General features: G+C 42.6%; 1 protein-coding gene across 1 annotated transcript; it reads left to right on the top strand.

Annotated features, from left to right (window-relative positions):
• Nucleotides 1–1,515: 1,515 nt before the first annotated feature.
• Nucleotides 1,516–23,032, top strand: washc4 (WASH complex subunit 4). Its single transcript, XM_055922297.1, has 30 exons — nt 1,516–1,641; nt 2,293–2,432; nt 2,750–2,803; nt 3,076–3,141; nt 3,308–3,353; nt 3,429–3,496; nt 3,607–3,689; nt 3,921–4,067; nt 4,144–4,264; nt 4,653–4,776; nt 4,886–5,013; nt 6,794–6,954; nt 8,856–8,982; nt 9,081–9,206; nt 9,318–9,425; nt 9,592–9,738; nt 9,945–10,024; nt 10,206–10,311; nt 10,575–10,691; nt 14,785–14,953; nt 15,116–15,270; nt 15,951–16,025; nt 16,100–16,339; nt 16,552–16,727; nt 16,949–17,035; nt 17,148–17,295; nt 17,560–17,656; nt 18,134–18,330; nt 18,575–18,671; nt 20,047–23,032. Exons 1-30 carry the CDS (start codon nt 1,581–1,583, stop codon nt 20,106–20,108), a joined length of 3,513 nt encoding a protein of 1,170 aa, XP_055778272.1. The 5' UTR covers nt 1,516–1,580; the 3' UTR covers nt 20,109–23,032.
• The last annotated feature ends 1,050 nt before the right edge of the window (nt 23,033–24,082 follow it).

Here is a 24,082-nt window from a genome sequence, read left to right as displayed (position 1 = left end):
AGATAGTTTAGTGCCAAAAATAAAGATTTAACACGCCTGTTGTGTTAGTTTCATGTTAATTAATTCTGTGTTCCCAGTCCAAAATGACCGCCCTATTATAGCTGATTATATATCCATAATAATACATATATTATCACCTAATGTTGTGTTAGATATTTTTATCAACTTAAGTTCTTGTGAACATTACAAGTTTTGAACTTCTATTTGCTATTTATGGCCTGTAGGCCTCATTGACCTGAGCTCATATGTCTCATTTTTGAGTATACCAGAGCTGTGAGAAAAGCATCTTCACTGTCAGTTTCCTGGCTTCTCTCCTCCTCACCAGTGTCATGATCAAAGATATGATCAAGAGCCTCACATACAGTATATCGTTTGGTCATTGTGCTGCCACAGAATGAATTGTGAGCAAGAACTAAAAAAGCTTGATTTACCAGAGCTGCGAGAAAAGTTCTATATATTATTGAAACAATGTTGTGATTGTTTGTGAGAATGCCAACAGGTGTGGTTCCCGTGGGGGAAAGATTCTATTGGGGAAAGGTTCCCGTGGGGGTTGTCATGGAAGCCAAGAAGGGGAGTGAGGTGTGTGTGTGTGCTCAAACACACATGCACGTGTACATTTTATACAGTAATTGTAGTCTCACCCATTTATTTGTAATGACCGGTCATTTTTGACCGGGAACACCACAGGTGTACAAAAGTTAAATAAAACACCCTAAATGTTATGAAAATCATCCAAATGTATTTTGTGGGTTCAGATGCTCTGTGTGGACAAAGTCATGAAACCTTATGACAATCAGATTAAATGAACTACATTTTTTCAGAGAGAAAACTTGTAAGTTGGTCCAATTCGACCAGAACACAACAGGAGGGTTAAATACATGTAAATAAATATTTGATTTGTTGGGGGGACTATCTGTTGTTCCATGTAGTGAATCTGTTATTCAATGTGTTTGTATGGGCTAATAGCAGTAAGGCCAAATTCAATGTTTCATCAAACAATAAAAAATTATTAAATAGCTAAATGATCCTTGGTATGACCTTGTTAAAACAATTCCATATAGCTTAGTAGACACCTGCCTTTTTGTTGTCACAGCCTTATTGTATATCACGGTGGAGTATGAACAAATGGGTTATAGAGCAAACAACGCAAATATCACAACATAGGTTGTAGTATGGCTTTTTCACTGGCTTGGCTTGGCTTCCCCAGTGATTTTACCCATCCACCGCTCCGGGGCTACGGATCTTTGGTAGGCCTAATATTCTCATACCATTGTGTTAAATAATAAGTATGATCGTGACACAATAAAATAGGCTATATACATTTAGGGGAAAAAAACATATTTCTCATTGTTGTATGGATATGTAATTGTCCATGATAAACCACAGTGTATATCAATTTGAGTAGTATCCCCAACACACCTGTACCAAAGACAGTACAGGTTTAGAAACTCTGCGCCTGTACAGTATTTTGTAAAAACTACATTACCCATAAACACCCTGAAGTCATGGGGCAAATCATGGGATTCACGTTCACTTTCTCCAACGGTTACCGCTAACATTAGTGGAGCAATCGCACTGCGATGGCGGTGGAAGCGATTTCTCCTGACTGGGAATTCGATCGATTTGATGATGGGTCTACGAGTAAGTAACTTTTAGTTAGCTTTTTAACTATCCGAATAGAAAAGTATGATTTGCTTGCCGGTGAAATTCTCATGGGCTTGAAGCCAGGCAAATTAGCTTGAGTGGCTAGTGATCTACGTTAGCAAGTTGTCTGGCCCAGCTTCGCTTTGCCTGAGCCGCAATGGGGTTTTTTTCTTACCAGACGATAATGTTAAAGCGCCTGTCAAATGTCAGAAGTTAGCTAGTTAATTTATTATATTTTTCGATGGTTGGTTTAAACGTCTTGTTAATCCTAGTGTTGTTGTTGCACAATACTGGCCAGCAACAGGCCGTCATGGCTGTCATGTTGAATTCATTATCTAGGTAACCATTGCCTCACACAGCTAGATTTTCAGGAAAGATACAGTGCACGTTTGACCCATTAAAAAAGCAATAACGACCAATTCTGTTAGCCACGTAGCTAGCTAACTTAGACACATAACTCTCACCTCCGCATCAGCTAACAATTCATTCATATGATTGACAGTTGAGTTGACAGGAGGCTACAGTACAGGCATCACAGTAGTGCTGTAACTTAAAAGCTAATGCATTCAAAGTGTATCCTCTTTCTTCCGGATTTACATTGCTGTACTGCTAATCTTATGATCATGTCTTGTCTGTTTGTCCCTCCAGAGATCCATACGGAGGTGCAGCAGAAGAACTATGGGAAGTTTCTGGAGGAGTACACCTCTCAGCTGAAAGGCATTGAGGACGCTCTCGACGACTCCATAGGAGACGTGTGGGACTTCACCCTGGACCCCATAGCCCTGAAGGTATCTCTCCCCCTCTCATCCTGACATTCACTCAGGTTAACTTTCCAGAGACATTGTCCTGCTGGAACTGAATCTGGGCCAGTTTTCCAGTGCTCGTGTTTTGGCTGCAGTCAGTGTCATGACTTGGGGATCATGTTGACTGAGAATTAAGTGACCTTCAGTGATGGTGATCTCCATAATAGAATGAATAGAACAGACAGCTCTATCGATAAATCATAGAGCATGGATTTTGATTGGACTGTCCATTCTCCATTCTTCTATGTGGATTCTATGGGGACATGAAACAAAACAATTTTTCAATCCTCTTCCTCTTTCAGCTTCTCCCATATGAACAGTCCTCATTGTTGGAACTGATTAAAACTGACAACAAGGTAAATGAAGCCAAGATAAACTTTCCTCAGACATTTTAATTATGAAACTGTAATAATAGTTAATTAAGCCAGAAATATATTTGTTTCATGTATGTTATTTTGTTAGGGGAGTATTGTAAATCCCTAGCAGCACGATGCTATGAATTTGCTGGCTGTGATCCAAGAGATCATAATGAAGTCTTGCAATTTTACTAAGAAGGGAACGGGTCTAAGGTTGCAACTCAAATGTACAAGTGTGCAGTTGATATTCCTTTGGTCTTTGCTCTCCACAGGTTCTGAACAAAGTCATTACAGTGTATGCAGCCCTCTGCAGTGAGGTTAAAAAGCTGAAGTATGAGGTAAGCTTGATGTTTCTTCATTGATAAAAGGTCTTGTTCAACTTTAATTGCACACTGTGTGTGTTGTTTGCACATGTAACTATTTCAGGAATGGCAGCGAGTCATTGCAACAGTTTTTGATGTATACAACTTACTGTATTGTATATGCCTTTGTCTCCCTCTGTAGGGGGAAATCAAGTTTTACAACGGCTTGCTGTACTATGGTGAAGGAGGTAATCATCTGTGATTTATGTAGCTTTATTGAATTATTGTTATTTTTTGTCTATCTAACTGTGTGTGTGTTCCAGTGTCAGACAGCTGTGTGGTTGAAGGAGAGTCACAGGTTCAGATGGGCCGGTTCATCTCCTTCTTTCAGGTCAGTAGTGAGAGAGTAAAACTGAGGAATTACCCAGGGGAGATTTATTGTAGTTCTAGGAATGTCCCTCCCTTTATCTCTCAATTTCTTTTCCTCATTCTCTGCTGTAGGAGCTGTCCTGTTTTGTGTCGCGGTGCTTTGAGGTGGTGGTCAACGTTGTCCATCAGCTGGCGGCGCTCTACAACAGCAACAAGTAAGACATGGACTCATCTTGGCACCCAGAACCAAATATCATGTGTGCGCTGGCCAGCCACTGGACAAGCACATATGCACCCCCATACAGACACACACGGGCACATACACACTTACCCATGCAGACACTCACACACTCACCCATGCAGACACACACACACACACACATGCACCCCCATGCAGACACACACATTTACTGGAGCTTTATTTTTTACTGTTATTGATCTTTCAGGGGAGTCACAAAAATCATTGAGTCGTCCGGAGTTCATTTTCAGACAGTGTATGAGCACCTGGGGGAGCTGTTGGTGGTTCTGCTCACTCTGGATGAGATCATGGAGAATCACGGCACCCTGAAAGACCACTGGAAGATGTACAAGAGGTACAAACACACAGATGCATGATGATATACAGAAAGATAAAGGAGATATATTTATTTAGTCTCTCTTCCTTCCTAGGTTACTGAAGTCAGTGCATCATAACCCTGGGAAGTTTGCCATCCCAGAGGAGAAGCTGAAGCCGTTTGAGAAGCTGCTTTTGAAGCTAGAGGGACAGCTGCTGGACGGCATGATATTCCAGGTGGGTACGCCCTTCAGTGGTTTCATGTTGGTGACATCACTTCCTGGTAAAGGTGACTTGGGTCTCATTCAAAATGCCTACATGTACATATTACCTTGACTAACCTGTTCCCCCCGCACATTGACTCTGTACCGGTACCCCTTGTATATAGCCTCGCTACTGCTATTTTTAATTAATACCTATTTTTCTTTAAACTGCATTGTTGGTTAAGGGCTTGTAAGTACGCATTTCACTGTAAGGTCTAAACCGGTTGTATTCGGTGCATGTGACAAATAAAATTTGATTTGAATATGCATGAAGGTTTCAGATTTTGTTTCTGAACACCTTGCTGAAAGGGGGTACTACTACTACTCCTGAACTCACCCATCTGTCTGTGTGTGTTGGCCAGGCGTGTGTGGAGCAGAGGTTTGACGACCCAGGAGAGGGAGTGTCAGTCTCTAAAAACAGTGCCTTTGCTGAAGAGTTTGCCCTCAACATCCGCACCATATTCACCAACGTGGAGTCAAAGATCGGTCAGTCTCTTTGGTCCAACACATTTCAGCGTTGTTTACTGGACAGAAAATGAAGCTTGAAATCTGATGTGTATATTTAGTTAGTTTGTGTGTCTGGGGTCTGTTTTAGGTGAGCCCTCAGAGATAGACCAGAGGGATAAGTATGCTGGGGTCTGTGGACTTTACGTTCTTCACTTTCACATCTTCAGAACTGTCGACAAGAAGCTCTACAAAGCCCTGCTAGACATCTGCAAAAAGGTGTGTGTTTGACTTCAGGTTCTGTAGTTGTATTTGTGTGTGAACATACATTGAACAAAAATATAAACGCAACATAGACATATTAGCAACCCATCATAGTAGTTACGATTAGATTCCCCCTCTTTCTACACTGAACTAAAATATAAATGCAACATTTAAAGTGTTGGTCCCATGTTTCATGAGCTGATGTAAAATATCCTAGAAATGTTCCATATGCACAAAAAGCTTATTTCTCTCAAATTATTCTGCACAAATTTGTTTACATCCCTGTTGGTGAGCATTTCTCTTTTGCCAAGATAATCTATCCACCTGACCGGTGTGGCATATCAAGAAGCTGATTAAACAGCTTGATCGTTATACAGGTGCACCTTGTGCTGGGCACAATTAAAAAGCCAATTTGACATTTTGCCACAGATGTTTTGAGGGAGTGTGTAATTGGTATGCTGACTGCAGGAATGTCGCGGCAGGTAGCCTAGTGGTTAGAGTGTTGGGCCAGGAACCGAAAGGTTGCTGGATCGATTCCCCGAACTGACAAGGTAAAATCTGTCGTTCTGCCCCTGAACAAGGCAGTTAACCCACCGTTCCCTTGTAGGCCATCATTGTAAATAATAATTTGTTGTTAACTGACTTGCCTTGTTAAATAAAGGTTACATTTACATTACATTCACAACTGCAGACTGTGAAACTACACCAGCCCAGGACCACCACATCCGGCTTCTTCACCTGCGGGTTGGTCGAGCCACCCAGACAGCTGAACTGTGGGTTTGCACATCCGTCTCGGGGAAACTCATCTGCATTCTCGTTGTCCTCACCAGAGTCTTGACCTGACTACAGTTCGGCGTCGTAACGTTCAGTGGGCAAATGCTCACCTTTGATGGCCACTGGCACACTGGAGAAGTGTGCATCTTCACAGATAGCAGACAGTGTGTACGGAGTCGTGTGGGTGAGCGGTTTCCTGATGTCAACGTTGTGAACAGAGTGCCCCATGGAGTCGGTGGGGTTATGGTATGGGCAGGCATCAGCTACGGACAACGAACACAATTGCATTTTATCTGGGGCCATTTGAATGCATAGATATACCGTGTCGAGATCCTGAGGCCCATTGTTGTGCCAGTCATCCGCCGCTATCAACTCATGTTTCAGCATGATAATGCACAGCCCCATGTCGCAAGGATCTTTACATAATTCCTGGAAGCTGAAAATGTCCCAGTTCTTCCATGGCCTGCATACTCACCAGACATGTTACCCATTGACCATGTTGGGGATGCTCTGGATCGACATGTACGACAGAGTGTTCCAGTTCCCGCCAATATCCAGCAACTTCGCATAGCCATTGAAGAGGAGTGGGACAACATTCCACAGGCCACAATCAACATCCTGGACTGGTTTTCTGATCCATATCTGTATTCACAGTCATGTGAAATCCATAGACTAGGGCCTAATGATTTGACTTCTATTAACTGATTTCCTTATATGAACTGTAACTCAGTAAAACCTTTGAAATTGTTGCATGTTGTGTTTTATTTTTGTTTAGTATATTTATGTTGTGGGAGTGCGGTGGTTTAACCCTTCTCAATCCTCTCCCCTTTCTCTCCCTCTCACATCTTTTCTCTCTCCCTTCTCATCCTCTCGCTCCCTTCTCTCGCTCCCTTCTCCCTCTCGCTCCCTTCTCTCTCTACCTTCTCATCCTCTCCCTCTCACTCTCTCTCCCTTCTCATCCTCTCCTCCTCTCTCCCTTCTCTCCCTCTCTCCATCCCTCTCCCTTCTCCTCTCCCCCCAGGTGCCTGCAGTGACTCTAACGTCTAACATCATCTGGTTCCCTGACACCTTCCTCATGGCCAAGGTCCCGGCTGCAGCCAAGCTTATGGACAAGAAGAGTGTTCAGAGCGTTAGAGCACAGAGAGACGCATATCTGCAGCAGAGAGCACAGACTCTCACCAAGTAGGTCCATCAGTCAATCCATCACATTTACACGATTTGTTTCGCTTTAACCCCTGGATTACAGTTGAGCATGAGGGGAGTCATAGTTTGTTTCCTGTGTCTTCTGAGTTAACATATACAGTACCAGTCAAAAGTTTAAACACACCTACTCATTCCAGGGTTTTTCTTTATTTTGTCTAATTTCTACATCGTGGAATAATAGTGAAGACATCAAAACTATGAAGTAACACATACGGAATCATGTAGTAATCAAAAAAAGTTTTAAACAAATCGAAATCTTTTTTTATATGTGAGATTCTTCAAAGTAGCCACCCTTTTCCTTGATGACAGCTTTGCACACTCTTGGCATTCTCTCATCCAGCTTCATGAGGTAGTCACCTGTAATGCATTTCAATTAACAGGTGTGCCTTGTTAAAAGTACATTTGTGGAATTTCTTTCCTTAATGCATTTGAGCCAATCAGTTGTTTTGTGACAAGGTAGTGGGGGTATACAGAAGATAGCCCTATTTGGTAAAAGACCAAGTCCATGGCAAGAACTGCTCAAATAAGCAAAGAGAAACGACAGTCCATTACTTTAAGACATGAAGGTCAGTCAATCCGGAAAATTTCAAGAACTTTGAAAGTTTCTTCAAGTGCAGTCGCAAAAACCATCAAGCCCTATGATGAAACTGGCTCTCATGAGGACCGCCACAGGAAAGGAAGTCCCAGAGTTACCTGTGCTTGAGTTACCTTCTTTCTTGAACTGCACTGTTGGTTAAGAGCTTGTAAGTAAGCATTTCACGGTAAGGTCTACACTTGTTGTGTTCAGCGCACGTGACAAATAAAGTTTGATTTGCTGCAGAGGACAAGTTCATTAGAGTTACCAGCCTCAGAAATCGGCAATTAACTGCACATCAGATTGCAGCCCAAATAATGCTTCACAGAGTTCAAGTAACAGACACATATCAATATCAACATCAACTGTTCAGAGGAGACCGTGTGAATCAGGGCTTCATGGTCGAATTGCTGCAAAGAAACCACTTCTAAAGGACACATGATAAGAATAGACTTGCTTGGGCTAAGAAACACGAGCAATGGACATTAGATCGCAGGAAATCTGTCCTTTGTTCTGATGAGTCCAAATTTTAGATTTTTGTTTCCAAACGCCGTGTCTTTGTGAGACGCAGAGTAGGTGAATGGATGATCTCTGCATGTGTGGTTCCCACCGTGAAGCATGGAGGAGGATGTGTGATGGTCTTGGAGTGCTTTGCTGGTGACACTGTCTGTGATTTATTTAGAATTGAAGGCACACTTAACCAGCATGGCTACCACAGCATTCTGCAGTAATACGCCATCCCATCTGGTTTGCGCTTAGTGGGATGATCATTTGTTTTTCTACAGGACAATGACCCAACACAAACCTCCAGACTGTGTAAGGGCTATTTGAACAAGAAGGAGAGTGATGGAGTGCTGCATCAGATGACCTGGCCTCCACAATCACCCGACCTCAACCCAATTGAGATGGTTTGGGATGAGTTGGACCGCAGAGTGAAGGAAAAGCAGCCAACAAGTGCTCAGCATATGTTGGGAACTACTTCAAGACTGTTGGAAAAGCATTTGAGGTGACTACCTCATGAAGCTGGTTGAGAGAATGTCAAGAGTGTGCAAAGCTGTCATCAAGGCAAAGGGTGGCTTCTTTGAAGAATCAAAAATATGAAATATATTTTGATTTGTTGAACACGTTTTATTTTTTATATAATAAAAAAAATGTTGGTTACTTCCTAATTCCATATGTGTTATTTCATAGTTTTGATGTTTTCACTTTTATTCTACAATGTAGAAAATAGTAAAATAAAGAAAAACCCTTGAATTAGTTACTTTTAACTGGTAATGTACATGTATGATTTATCTCTCCCTGTCAGGGATGTTCAGTCTTACTATGTGTTTGTGACGTCCTGGATGATGAAAATGGAGGCCATCTCGTCAAAGGAGCAGCGCACCGACAAGCTGTCAGAGGACCTCAGTAGCAGGTGTAACGTCTTTGTGCAGGTGTGGACTGACTTTATTAACTAACCTTTCAGAAACTGCTCAAACGTACCAGGGGGATGATTTTATGTCATATATTATTTTCCATGTCTCCCCTGCAGGGTATCCTGTATGCCTACAGTATCGGCACCATCATCAAGACTACCATGAACCTGTACATGTCCATGCAGAGACCCATGACCAAGGCCTCCGTCAAAGCCCTCTGCAGACTGGTCGAGCTGCTCAAGGTGTGTGTGCTAATTTGTTGTGCATTATGATAAATAATTGTAGATAAAACATTGTGAATGTATCAAACACAGCTGTTTAAAGAGGTGTGATGTCACTTCCTCCCTGGTCAGGCAGTGGAGCACACGTTCCACAGGCGGTCCATGGTGGTGGCTGACTCTGTCTCCCACATAACCCAGCACCTGCAGTCCCAGGCCCTCAACTCCATTGGCACCGCTAAGGTAACACTACTCTCATCTCAATTAAGTATCTTTTTTGTGTAGGGAAATTCAATTTACACCCAGGGGATTACAGAAATGCAACATTTATACACCTCATATTCACATCTGACAAAGAAACACATTTCTATAATTTCTCCCATCAGTTTGAATATGTTTCTTTCCGTAGAAAAGGGTGATCTCTGACAAGAAGTACAGCGAGCAGCGTCTGGATGTGCTGTCCTCTCTGGTGATGGCAGAGAACGCTCTCAATGGGCCCAGCACTAAAGAGCGCCGCCTAGTGGTCTCCCTGGCCCTCAGTGTGGGAACACAGATGGTATGACCATTATTCAAGTTTCTTCTGCCTAGGGTTGAAAAATTCTGGTAATTTTCCAGGTTTTCCAAGAATCCCAGTTGGAATATTCCTAGAATCAGGAGGGAATAAGCAGAAAATCAAAGAATCGTCCAACTGGGAATTTGGTGAAAATATTTACGTGAACTGAAGGTTATGTTGCGATGGTAACTTCCTACAAATTATTCAAGAAAACCTTCAAAGACGAGGAGCTGCTCCCGCTGCAGTTGGTGCTAAAGAAGCTGGACCTGATCAGTGAGCTCAAGGAGAGGTGAGGGGAACACACTGCCCGGTAAAGCCTAGGCATTAGCTATAGAACTGAAGACTTGTGTTAGGTCCTATTTAAGCAAACTAAAAACCCAGGAAAAACACCTGAAACCTACATTTTTTGATAAATGTAAGTATATGAATGTAATGTACCGGTATGTAATATATCACTGTTCTCTGATCAGGGTGAAGGTCCAGTGTGACTGTAGTTTCCTGTACTGGCACAGAGCTGTATTTCCCATATATCTGGATGATGTGTATGACCACGCTGTAGATGCTGCACGGATACATGTAAGCACTGAACACACCTCTATTCTCTCAGCTTCAAGCGATATCCTTACTCTCACTTTCATAACATACTATCCATAAACAAGATCAACTGCCAGCACTTCTCTACCAATATGTAGCTCGCTGTTCTGCTTCTCATTGGTTCCTGTTGTCGCTTTTGATGCATTGATTGGTCCCCTTGGCTGTCCCTTGTCCTGGTCATTGGATATGTTTCACCGGTCCTGCTGTCACTCCTACCCGTGACTGTTTATGATTGGCTCGTGCAGTACATGTTCAGCGCCCTGAGGGACAGCGTACCCACCATGCTTCACGCCAAACACATGGAGTCATGTGACCAGCTACTGGAGAGCTACGACACAGAGATCATGGAGGTGTTCAATGAGGTGAGGAGGGAGGGAGAAGCAGCTGAGAGGTGAGATGGGGTTGCTTAGGGTAGCATTAAAAAAGATATATATACAGTGGGGCAAAAAAGTATTTAGTCAGCCACCAATTGTGCAAGTTCTCCCACTTAAAAAGATGAGAGAGGCCTGTAATTTTCATCATAGGTACACTTCAACTATGACAGACAAAATTAGGGGGAAAAATCCAGAAAATCACATTAATGAATTTATTTGAAAATTATGGTGGAAAATAAGTATTTAGTCACCTACAAACAAGCACGATTTCTGTCTCTCACAGACCTGTAACTTCTTCTTTAAGACGCTCCTCTGTCCTCTACTCGTTACCTGTATTAATGGCACCTGTTTGAACTTGTTATCAGTATAAAAGACACCTATCCACAACCTCAAACAGTCACACTCCAAACTCCACTATGGCCAAGACCAAAGAGCTGTCAAAGGACACCAGAAACAAAATTGTAGACCTGTACCAGGCTGGGAAGACTGAATCTGCAATAGGTAAGCAGCTTGGTTTGAAGAAATCAACTGTGGGAGCAATTATTAGGAAATGGAAGACATACAAGACCACTGATAATCTCCCTCGATCTGGGGCTCCACGCAAAATCTCACCCCGTGGGGTCAAAATGATCACAAGAACGGTGAGCAAAAATCCCAGAACCACACGGGGGGACCTAGTGAATGACCTACAGAGAGCTGGGACCAAAGTAACAAAGCCTACCATCAGTAACACACTACGCCGCCAGGGACTCAAACCTTTCTGCAGAGGGACCAGGACGACTGATCCGTGTAAAGGAAAGAATGAATGGGGCCATGTATCGTGAGATTTTGAGTGAAAACTTCCTTCCATCAGCAAGGGCATTGAAGATGAAACGTGGCTGGGTCTTTCAGCATGACAATGATCCCAAACACACCGCCCGGGCAACGAAGGAGTGGCTTCGTAAGAAGCATTTCAAGGTCCTGGAGTGGCCTAGCAAGTCTCCAGATCTCAACCCCATAGAAAATCTTTGGAGGGAGTTGAAAGTCCATGTTGCCCAGCAACAGACCCAAAACATCACTGCTCTAGAGGAGATCTGCATGGAGGAATGGGCCAAAATACCAGCAACAGTGTGTGAACCTTGTGAAGACTTACAGAATACGTTTGACCTCTGTCATTGCCAACAAAGGGTATATAACAAAGTATTGAGATAAACTTTTGTTATTGACCAAATACTTATTTTCCACCATAATTTGCAAATAAATTCATTAAAAATCCTACAGTGTGATTTTCTGGATTTTTTTTCTCATTTTGTCTGTCATAGTCTGTCTATGATGAAAATTACAGGCCTCTCATCTTTAAGTGGGAGAACTTGTACAATTGGTGGCTGACTAAATACTTTTTTGCCTCACTGTACATACACATACACACACACACAATTTTTCTTGCCACTGTGTATGTGAACCCTTTGGAATTACCTGGATTTCTGCATAAAATGTGATCTGATCTTCATCTAAGTCACAACAATAGACAAACACAGTCTGCTTAAACTAATAACACAAACAATTATACGTTTTCATGTCTTCATTGAACACACAGTGTAAACATTCACAGTGTAGGGTGGAAAAGTATGTGAACCCTTGGATTTAATAACTGGTTGACCCTCCTTTGGCAGCAATAACCTCATCCAAACGTGTTCTGTAGTTACAGAACAGACCTGCACAACAGTCAAGAGGAATTTTGGACCAGTCCTCTTTACAAAACTGTTTCAGTTCAGCAATATTCTTGGGATGTCTGGTGTGAACCGCTCTCGAGGTCATGCCACAGCATCTCAATCGGGTTGCTTCAATTCACCGACAGAGAGCCTTACATTCTCCTGCAAAATGTCTTGATAAACTTCAGAATTCATTTTTCCGTCAATGATAGCAAGCTGTCCAGGCCCTGAGGCAGCAAAGCAGCTCCAAACCATGATGCTCCCTCCACCATACTTTACAGTTGGGATGAGGTTTTGATTTTGCTGTGCTGTGCCTTTTTTTGTACATCAGTGGCTTCTTCTGTGGTGTCCTCCCATGAACACCATTCTTGTTTAGTGTTTTACGTATCGTAGACTCGCCAAAAGAGATGTTTCCATCTTCCAGAGATTTCTGTAAGTCTTTAGCTGACACTAGGATTCGTCTTTACCTCATTGAGCATTCTGCATTGTGCTCTTGCTGTCATCTTTGCAGGACGGCCACTCCTAGGGAGAGTAGCAACAGTGTTGAACTTTCTCCATTTATATTACAATTTGTCTTACCATGGACTGATGAACATCAAGGATTTTAGAGATACTTTTGTAACCTTTTCCAGCTTTTTGCAAGTCAACAATTCTTCATCTTAGGTCTTCTGAGATCTCTTTTGTTCGAGGCATGGTTCACATCAGACAAACTCAAATTCAAATTTTGCGAGTGTTTTTTATAGGGCAAGGCAGCTCTAGCCAACATCTCCAATGTCGTCTCATTGATTGGACTCCAGGTTAGTTGACTACTGACACCAATTACCTTTTTGAGAAGTCATTAGCCTGGGGGTCTTTCCAATCTGCACTGTGAATGTTTAAATTATGTATTCAATATAGACAAGAAAAATACCATAATTTGGTTGTTATTAGTTTAAGCACACTGTGTTTGCCTATTGTTGTGACTTAGATGAAGATCAGATCAAATTTTATGGCCAATTTATGCAGAAATCCAGGTAATTCCGAAGGGATCACATACTTTTTCTTGCCACTGTGTATATATATATATTAATTAATTAATTATACAGTACCAGTCAAAAGTTTGGACACACCTACTCATTCCTGTTTTTCTTTATTTATTTTTTACTATTTTATGCATTGTAGAATAATAGTGAATACATAAAAACTATGAAATAAAACATGAATCATGTAGAAACCAAAAAAAGTGTTAAACAAATCAAAATATAGTTTATATTTGAGATTCTTCAAAGTAGCCACCCTTTGCCTTGATGACAGCTTTGCACACTCTTGACATTCTCTCAACCAGCTTCATGAGGTAGTCACCTGGAATGCTTTTCCAACAGTATTGAAGGAGTTCTCATATATGCTGGGCACTTGTTGGCTGCTTTTCCTTCACTCTGCGGTCCAACTCATCCTAAACCATCTCAATTGGGTTGAGGTTGGGTGATTTTGGAGCACTCAGTCACTCTCTTTGGTCAAATTGCCCTTACACAGCCTGGAGGTGTGTTTTGGGTCATTATCCTGCTGAAAACAAATGATAGTCCCACTAAACGCAATCCAGATGGGATGGCGTATCGCTGCAGAATGCTGTGGTAGCCATGTTGGTTAAGTGTGCCTTGAATTCGAAATAAATCACAGACATTGTCACCATCACAGCGTCACACCTCCTCCATGCTTCACGGTGGGAACCACACATGCGGAGATCATCCGTTCACCTACTCTGCATCTCACAAAGACACAGCAGTTGGAACCAAAAATCTCAAATTTGGACTCTTCAGACCAAAGGACAGATTTCCTAAGGTCCAATGTGCATTGGGCGTGTTTCTTGGCCCAAGCAAGTCTCTTCTTCTTATCGGTGTCCTTTAGTAGTGCTTTCTTTGCAGGAATTCGACCATGAAGCCCTGATTCACAGTCTCCTCTGAACAGGTGATGTTGAGATGTGCCTGTTACTTGAACCATTTATTTGGGCTGCAATCTGAGGTGCAGTTATTCTAATGAACGTATCCTCTGCAGCAGAGGTAACTCTGGGTCTTCCTTTCCTGTGGCGGTCCTCATGAGAGCCAGTTTCATCATAGTTGCTTGATGGTGGAAAGCTGTCATCAAGGCAAAGTGTGGCTTCTTTGAATAATATAAAATATATTTTGATTTATTTAACTTGTCTAACTTTTTTTGATTTTTTGGTTACTAAATGATTCCATATGTGGTATTTCATAGTTTTGATGTCTTCACTATTATTATACAATGTAGAAAATAGTAAAAATTAAGAAATACCCTTAAATGAGTAGGTGTGTCCAAACTTTTGACTGGTCCTGTATATCCCCTGTATAAATCTCACCCTCCTCCTCCCTCCCTTCATCCCTTTCTCCTCTCAGCATCTGTTGGACAAGCTGTGTAAAGAGATAGAGAAGGACCTGCGTCTGTCTGTCCACACACACCTGAAGCTGGACGACAGGAACCCCTTCAAGGTGGGCATGAAGGACATGGCCCACTTCTTCTACCTCAAACCCATCCGCTTCTTCAACCGCTTCATACACATTAAAGGTAGCTACGCACTGCACTGGGTGGGCCCCTGGGATACAGGACTATGGTGTGTTTGCGGGGTTTTGCAAGTCCTTTACCAAGATGTGTGTTCAGTCTATTCTATGCATATTTGTGTGTCTTTGTCTCAGAGTATGTCTCACCGTGTGTGTGTCGTCCTCACAGCCTACGTGACTCACTACCTGGATAAGACGTTCTATAACCTAACCACAGTGGCTCTGCATGACTGGGCCACCTACAGCGAGATGAGGAACCTGGCAACACAGCGCTACGGACTCATGATGACAGAAGCACATCTACCCAGCCAGACCCTAGAACAGGTGTGTGCAGTGTGTGTGTGTCAGTCAGTCGAGGAAGTCTGCTGAGGCCAGGATTCAATCCGAGCGGCTTTTCCGGCTATGCACCTTTTTAACGCATTCGCCGGAGACTGTGTTCATGGTAAAAGCTACCTAGGCTATGTCGGCTCAATCGGAAATTACCTTTTAAATGGTTTTAGGTTCTAAAACACTCAACGGACATTATGAAAGCTTAACCAAGTTTAAATCTTCCCAGAGGGTCAATACAGCTGCATTCAGACAAAACATGTTTCCATCAAAACAAGTATATTCCTCTTATTTAGGCACTTCTCCTTCTCTCCAATCCTTACATATTTTATGGTTCGACAGGAAGACAAAGTGATAGGGTAATAAACCATTGTTTCTCCCTTAAGGGGATCTGACCTGACCTCAACCCCCTTGATGCCTTATCCAAAGATCTCCACCCGTATCCTCTATAGCAAACCTGTGACTTCCCCCCGTCCACCCAACACATTCCAAAGCCATCTGGCTCCTACAGATAACCATTAACTTCTGATGTAAAAACCACTCTCTTTCACTCGTCAGATACTATACTGCTGAGTATAACAATGTTCCAAGTTTAACCCAGAATCTAACAATGGCGAATAGTTGACACAGTGCTATTTGACTGAATCCTGGCCTAAGTGTCCTTTTGCTTTGTCCAGGGACTGGACGTGTTGGAGATCATGAGGAACATCCATGTGTTTGTATCCCGCTATCTCTACAACCTCAACAACCAGGTAAGATCTGTCTCTCTCTCCTACCTGTTCTGTCTGTCTCACCGGTCTGTCTCACCCGTCTGTCTGTCCCTCAGATCTTCATTGAGAAGACAAGCAACAACAAGCACCTAAACACCATCAACATCCGCCACATCGCCAACTCCATCCGCACCCACGGCACGGGCATCATGAACACCACGGTCAACTTCACCTACCAGTTCCTGAGGAAGAAGTTCTACATCTTCAGTCAGTTCATGTACGACGAGCACATAAAGTCCAGACTCATCAAAGACATCCGCTTCTTCAGGGAGACCAAAGACCAGTCAGACCAGAAGGTAACGGGGCTCACTTCACCTCTTCAGTTGTGTGGAAAAACCTGTTGTGAAGTCATACATTTATGACCGGTCTTTCCCTTTAGCTTGTAGGAAATAGAAGAACTAGTCACAAAAGGCTCCGGTTTTAAAAACAAACAGGAGTGTTGCTCCCGGTCTGACATGTCCTCTGACTGTATTGCCATGTCTGTATGTCTGTGTTATGTTTGATCTAGTACCCGTTTGAGAGGGCAGAGAAGTTTAACCGTGGCATCAGGAAGCTTGGCATCACCCCAGACGGGCAGAGTTACCTGGACCAGTTTAGACAGCTCATTAGCCAGATCGGTAATGCCATGGGCTACGTTCGCATGATCCGCTCTGGTGGACTCCACTGTTGCAGCAGCGCCATCAGGTACCAGACACAGGGCATTGATAGTACGTTGTAACACTTTAAGATATGGAATGTTGTACACTGTGTTACCCAGGTTTGTTCCAAGCTTGGAGATTTAGTGCTGTAAGGGTTGTGGGTAATGTTGTTTTTGGAGATGTAGTACTGTAAAGGGGGTTGTGGGTAACCTAGTTCAATAGTAAATGGTGAACCATAAACCCACTTGTGTATTGTGTGTTTCACAGGTTTGTCCCTGACCTGGAGGATATAGTGAACTTTGAGGAGCTGGTGAAGGAGGAGGGGCTTTCAGAGGAGACCCAGAAAGCTGCCAGGTATGCTTGTGTGCACCTGATGATGTATTTCAATTCACACAGCTTTAACCAAAACAATTGCTCTCTATGGGCTAAAGTATTCTTATCTCTTCTGAATGTGTCTTCCTCTCAGCCTGCTGGACTCTGTGCTGGGGGATCTGACCAGTAACTCTGCCGAGGGGACAGAGTACTTCAAGATGCTGGTGGGAGTGTTCGCCCCCGAGTTCCGCAGCATCAAGAACATGCACCTGAGAAACTTCTACATGATCGTACCTCCTCTGGTGTGTCCTTTCACGCATCTCTCTATTCATCTCTTTCACCCACTCATGTCTGAGCACTTCTTCTCTGTCTTTCAGGCATTCACCCATCTCTGAGCAGTCTGTCCATCCTTCTCTCTTAGTTTGTCAACTCCTCTCTTTTGGAATATATCCTTCTCTCGTTTATGTGTATCTGTTTATCTCTCATTCTCTCTCCCTGTCCATCTAACTTTCTGTTCTGAAGCAGCAGATACCTTCTCTTATACAACCTTTCCTTTTCTCCTTCAGACGGTGAATTTTGTGGAGCACTCCATCGGCTGCAAGGAGAAACTCAACAAGAAGAACAAAGGAGGGGCAGCCTTCACAGACGATGGCTTTGCCATGGGTGAGTCAGTGTGGTATGATCTTTCACAGATCACTGTATGTAGTAGGATAGGATAGAACTTTCACATTAGCTGTTGATGATTTTCACTGATCGTTGTTATCTCACTCTCACCTCGTCTCTCTCCCTTCCTCTTCTCCTCTGCTCTTTCTCCTTCCTCCCTCATACCCTCCTCCACCCTCTCCCTCCTACCCCTCCCTCTCCTCCCTCTCCCCTCTTCTCCTCTGCTCTTTCTCCTTCCTCCCTCGTACCCTCCTCCACCCTCTCCCTCCTACCCCTCCCTCTCCCCTCTTCTCCTCTGCTCTTTCTCCTTCCTCCCTCATACCCTCCTCCACCCTCTCCCTCCTACCCCTCCCTCTCCTTCCTACCCCTCCCTCTCCTCTCTCCTTTCTCCCTCCTATCCCTCCTACCGCTCCCTCTCCTTCCTACACCTCCCTCTCCCTCCTACTCCTCCCTCTCCTCTCCACTCTCCTGCTACAGGTGTGGCCTACATCCTTAAGCTGCTGGACCAGTACTTGGAGTTTGACTCCCTCCACTGGTTCCAGGCAGTCAGGGAGAAGTACATGAAGGAGATGAGTGCTGTGGTGAAGGAGCAGAATGTCCAGGCCACCAGTCAGGATGAGAAGCTCCTGCAGACAATGAACCTCACCCAGAAGAGACTGGACATCTACCTGCAGGTACATGGCTGACCACTGACCTCTGATCTAGAATTAGATTATTCAACGTCAAGTCCTAGCCTTGACCATCATGGGGGTTTGACAATATCTGATCCTGGGCCAGTGATTATGGGGAATGGGTATCCTACCTACTGCTGCAAAAAGAGCGGAGGGGAATATGAGCTTGGCAGCTTTGTGTGTTGACACTGAAATAATCACTCCAACCAATCAATCAGTAATGCCCCCTCTCTGTTGTCTCCTATAGGAGTTTGAACTGCTTCACTTCTCCTTGAGCAGCGCTCGGATCTTCTTCAGAGCTGACAAGACGGCCGCCGAGGAGACCCAGGAGAGGAAGGACAGAGGTCAGGGGTCATGGGGGTGGGCAGGTAGTCTTGCCGAGGGCAACAGGTAGCCTAGCGGTTTGTGTTGGGCCAGGAACCGAAAGGTTGATCGTTCACTTAGTCTGCTCTGGGATTCAAACTATCGTTTGATCTGCCCTTGAGCAAGGCATTTAACCCTATTTGGCGCAGGAGGGTAGGGCTGCAGTGTTATCAGCTCTTAACCAACCATGCTATTTTGTTGTTGTTCGTTGTTTGCGGCCTCCGACCGCAAGGCACTACAGAGGGTAGTGCGTACAGCCCAGTACGTCACCAGGGCCAAGGTTACTGTTATCCAGGACCTCTATACCAGGCAGTGTCAGAGGAAGGCCCTAAAGATTGTCAAAGACCCCAGCCACTCTAGTCATAGACTGTTCTCTCTGCTACCGCACGGCAAGCGGTACCGGAGCGCGAAGTCCAGGTCCAAGAGGCTCCTAAATAGCTTCTACCCCCAAGCCATAAGACTCCTGAACAGCTAATCAAATGGTTACCCAGACTATTTGCATTGCCCCCCCCTCCCCGGAACGCTGCTGCTACTCTGTTATTATCTATGCGTAGTCACTAATAACTCTACCTACATGTACATATTACCTCAATTACCTCGACACCGGTGCCCCTGCACATTGACATTGACTCTGTACCTGTACCTCCTGTATATAGCCCCGCTTATTGTTATTTACTGCTGCTCTTTAATTATTTGTTTTTCTTATCTCTTTTTTTATTTTTTATTCTTAACTGCATTTTTGGTTAAGGGCTTGTAAGTAAGTGTTTCACTGTAAGGTCTACACCTGTTTTATTTGGCGCATGTGACAAATACCATTTTATTTGATTTAATTGCTCCAGGGTCGCTGTCAATAATGGTTGATCCCTAGCCATGACCCAACTCTCCAAGGGTGTCTCGGGGAGTTGGATATGCAAAAAAAACTATTTCACACCACACACTTGTACATGTGAAACAGAACAAATATAAGCCCCCCCTCCCATTTGACCTTTTGAGGAGGGTTCACTGGGGGAGGTCAATCGGGTTTTTATTTAATTTTCTATTTTACCTTTATTTAAACAGGGAGCCCTGCACATACAATTCATGAGACAAAATTTTATCAAAATCAGATCAGTACAAAAACAATCAAGACAAATAGCCACATTCCTCAGAAGATTGTTCCTCAATCAATAATTTCTATTTTGTAGAGGAGAGATGTGGAAATACATTTTCTATTCATGTAATGATGGTTGTGTTTTGCATAATGGCTTTATAAAGAGAGTACCAATGCAATTTACAGGAAGATCAGCTGACGTTATGCCATCAGCTAATGGTGAATAATGTTATGTAAAAATGACCGTCTTTATTTCTGTCTTTCAGAAGCGGCTGCCAAAGCAGTGCCCACATGTACAGATGGCTCTGAACTTCTAAGGGACTGCTAAGGGACACTCATGAGTTCATTAGGTCAGAGTTCAAATATCAGTTCTGGGACTAATCTGGATGACAGGGGTACTCCACTGAATGGAGAGGAGGGCAAGGTGGGGAGAAACGGGGCAGAAGACTACTGTCATGTCTTGTGATACAAGAGGGAAAGTTGAAGACTGGAGTGTGTTCTTAGAGACATGGAAGCCCCCCTTAGCAGAAAACAGGACAATGATGCAGAAAAATCCATTCTTTGCCCCTGAACTGCTTGTCCTTTTAAGCTCTGGATTGGTCCTGGGAGGCTCTGGTGAGAGAGGCAGAGAGGGTTCTAGTAAAGATTTGCTTCATGTGATTCTGGTCCCATGTCTGCGAAGCATCTCATGATTATGCCCCCATGGAGGTGTTTAATCGTTAATAAAATATAATCTCTTTCTCAAATGCTCAAACACTCGCTCTTTCTCTCTTTTGTCGGTCTCTTTCTCTGTATGTATGGATTAGCTACTTTGTGGCGTTAACTGGACTGCTTATCATTTATTTAGGGGGAATGAGTAGTTCGTGTCAGGCAAAATGTTATTTATTTTCTGTGGCTACATATTAATTGGTTGTAATAAATAATGAGAGACAGAGGTGTGTCTTCAGACTTTTTAATCAGCCTGAATAGACTAGATGTCCAGTGGCACAACAGGCCAGAGATTATTTTGATATGATAAAATCAGCAGCTCTGTAATTAATGACTCCGATATCAGGGAGATGATGTAATCAATTACATTGATGGATTTGTATGTGTGTGTACATGTTACTTTCCACTTTTTGTCCTTAGACATAATGCTGAAGCTCACGTCTAAATCCTAACATGTCTGCTTCCTCTTCTGCAGTGCTGACATCGTAGCCTTTGTTCCTATAATGTTGAGCATCACAATGAATGAACACACAGGATAATCAGATGTTCTTGCAGAAGAGAAGAGTGATTTGTTGTGGTAGCTGTATTCTCTGTAATGTCTCCATAGAAGATTATGACGTTGTGAGCGCATCACATTTGACTTCATGAATGTTTTCAAAGACAGACATGACTTGGGAGACATTTTATGTTTATATGAAATTCTATTGGATTTCACTCCTTGCCATTGTGATTTTCTTTAAGTACAGGCCAGGGTGCCTTTTTGATTGTTCAATGATGACTTATATTGTGTATGTTTCTATACATAAAATACTAGTTGAGAAGATACTTCATAACTACAATGAAGAGTAGAAAAAATACCAACTCCCTTCACTATTTGGTTACAGTCCATTTAGAGCTTTTCTCAATGTCATTTTATGACTCAAAGCACTTAATCTTTTATGTTCAAATCAATATTTTCCTTTAAACACAAAGGGTTCCTGTATCATCATAAAGATCTATGTTTCCTTGTTGCATGCTGTCATGTTAGTAAAGGACTTGTTTTATTGTCTACCAATGGTACGGCTAATATGGTTTTGATATGTGTTCTTGATAGCCCTGTCTGCTGAGTATTTCATCGGTTAAAGCAGGGTCTTAACATGCCAAGTCATGATGTCATAGGGTCCTGTGTTTTGGGCAATCATGTCACATGACCTGGATTGTAACCTTTTTTTAAAACTGTCCCCTTTTCTTTTTATGTAAATTAGCGCAGCAGCATCCTCAGACCATTGTTTTTTTTTTTGGTGTAATTCTCATTTCTGTAAAAGGCTTCAAATAAAGGTTCAAATCTTGGTCATGTTACATGATAGCAGTGTTGGAAAAAGTACCCAGACATCATACTTTAGTAAAAATACCTTAATAGAAAATTACTCGAGTGAAAGTCACCAAGTAAAATACTACTTGAATAATAGTCTAAAAGTATTTGGTTTTAAATATACTTAAGTATCAAACGTAAAATTATTAATAATTTCTAATTCCTTATATTAAGCAAACCAGATGCCACCATTTTCCTGTTTTAATTTACGGATAGTCGGACACACTCCAACACTCAGACATCGTTTACAAACAAAGCATTTGTGTTTAGTGAGTCCTCCAGATGAGATGCAGTAGGGATGACCAGGAATGTTCTCTTGATAAGTGTGTGAATTGGACAATTTTCCTGTCCTGCTAGGATTCAAAATGTAACATATACTTTTGGATGTCAGGGAAAATGTATTGAGTAAAAATATTATTTTGTTTAGGAATGTATTGAAGTAAAGGTATTAAAAAATATAAATAGTAAAGTACAGATACCCAAAATAACAACTTAGAGTAAGTAGTACTTTAAATTATTTTTACTTAAGTACTTTACAACACTGACGATAGCTGAAAACACAGGGCCGTAGACCATAAGTGCACATTGAATAGAGAAATGTAGGCAAGGTTGATCCCTCAGGCTTTGTTTTTGGTTCAACGACATGCCTACAAGTGTCCACCTTGATTATTTGATCTGAACTACATGCACAAAATTATGCTTTGATTCTATTATTGAATGAAGATGAGTTATTAAGAGAGAAAAAACTATGTTGATGAAATGGTAGCTATAAGTGATAGCTAAAATTTAAGGGACCAGTTCTGAGTGTCTTTTGACCAATCAGACTAGCTCTGAAAAAGATCTGGTGTTAAAAGATCTAATGTGATTGGTCAAGAAAACATTTGGTGGAGAAAAAAAAAATCTGAATTTGACTGCCTGTGTAAACGCAGCCATTGAGTGACAGGGTTGAGGTCAGTAAGGACTTTTGGGGAGAACTCTGACCCTAATCCTAACTAGAAGAGAGAAGTAGGTCAATGGATTGTTTTGATACCCAGGTTGGTTCATTTCAGCCATCAGCTTGGCATCCTAATTCCAATGTCTTGTTTATGTTGATTAACCTGTAGTAAATCCAAGGCATTTGTGTTTAATAACCATGATTAGTGTATTGTATACTTACAGATACATCATGGTAATAAAAGAGAGCCTCAAAGAAATGCATTGTGTGTTTACTAATCTCTCACGAACACACTGGATCTGACCAAATTACACAAAATTTTTGTTCTGGGTTAACAGGTTGTGTTTACTTGTATAATTTCTCATTAGGCACAGGCACTAATCACAAACCAATTATGACTTCAAGAAATATCCTCTATTTTGTGATTATCACATCTCTGTTCAAGAATGATCTATTATCAGCCTAGACCTGTATTAGTCCTACCTATTCCAACCCTACTCCTTCCTTCCACACCACTGGCCCAGAAATGGTCCTGTCTGTATCAGCAGGTCAGTAATACACTGGTTATACACAGATAATACAGATACAAGTCAGAGGATCGTTGGAAATCGTTTTGTATACACTGAGTGGACAAAACATTAGGAACACTTTCCATGACAGGCTGACCAGGTGAATCCGGGTGAAAGCTATGATCTTGGCAGGTAGTCTAGTGGTTAGAACATTGGGCCAGTAGCTCCAAGGTTGCTGGTTTGTATCGCTGAGCTGACGAGGCTCTGTCGATGTGCCCTTGAGCAAGGCAGTTAACCCTAATTTCTCCTGTAAGGCGCTTTGGATAAGACCATCTGCTAAATGATGTAAATGTTAATGTCACTTGTTAAATCTACTTCAGTGTAGATGAAGGGGAGGAGACAGGATAAAGCAGGATTGTTAAGCCTGTAGACATGGACTGTGTGTGCCATTCAGAGGGTGAATGGGCAAAACAAAATATTTGAGTGCCTTCGAATGGGGTATGGTAGTAGGTGCCAGCACACGGGTTTGAGTGTGTCAAAAACTGCATCTCTGCTGGGTTGTTCACACTCAACAGTTTGCCGTGTGTATCAAGAATGGTCCACCACCCAAAGGACTTCCAGCCAACTTGACACACCTGTGGGACGCATTGGATATGGTTCAGCTTCCCTGTGGAATGCTTTCGACACCTTGCAGAATCCATGCCCCAACGAATTGAGGCTGTTCTGAGGGTAAAAGGGGGGGTGCAACTCAATATTAGAAAGGTGTTCTTAATGTGTTGGACACTGAGTGTAAATATAGT

Source organism: Salvelinus fontinalis, chromosome 5 (assembly GCF_029448725.1).
Source record: "Salvelinus fontinalis isolate EN_2023a chromosome 5, ASM2944872v1, whole genome shotgun sequence".
In the NCBI taxonomy this organism is placed as follows: domain Eukaryota; kingdom Metazoa; phylum Chordata; class Actinopteri; order Salmoniformes; family Salmonidae; genus Salvelinus; species Salvelinus fontinalis.
The sequence above is the reverse complement of the archived record's forward strand: the minus strand, read 5'-3'. Positions and strand labels throughout refer to the sequence as shown.

Excerpts from the sequence above, each read along its gene's own strand:
- washc4 (XM_055922297.1), top strand. The coding sequence starts at position 1,581 with ATGGCGGTGGAAGCGATTTCTCCTGACTGGGAATTCGATCGATTTGAT. Across the intron at positions 2,433-2,749 it reads TGGACCCCATAGCCCTGAAG|CTTCTCCCATATGAACAGTC; the intron begins GTATCTCTCCCC and ends TTCCTCTTTCAG. Across the intron at positions 3,690-3,920 it reads GCGCTCTACAACAGCAACAA|GGGAGTCACAAAAATCATTG; the intron begins GTAAGACATGGA and ends TTGATCTTTCAG.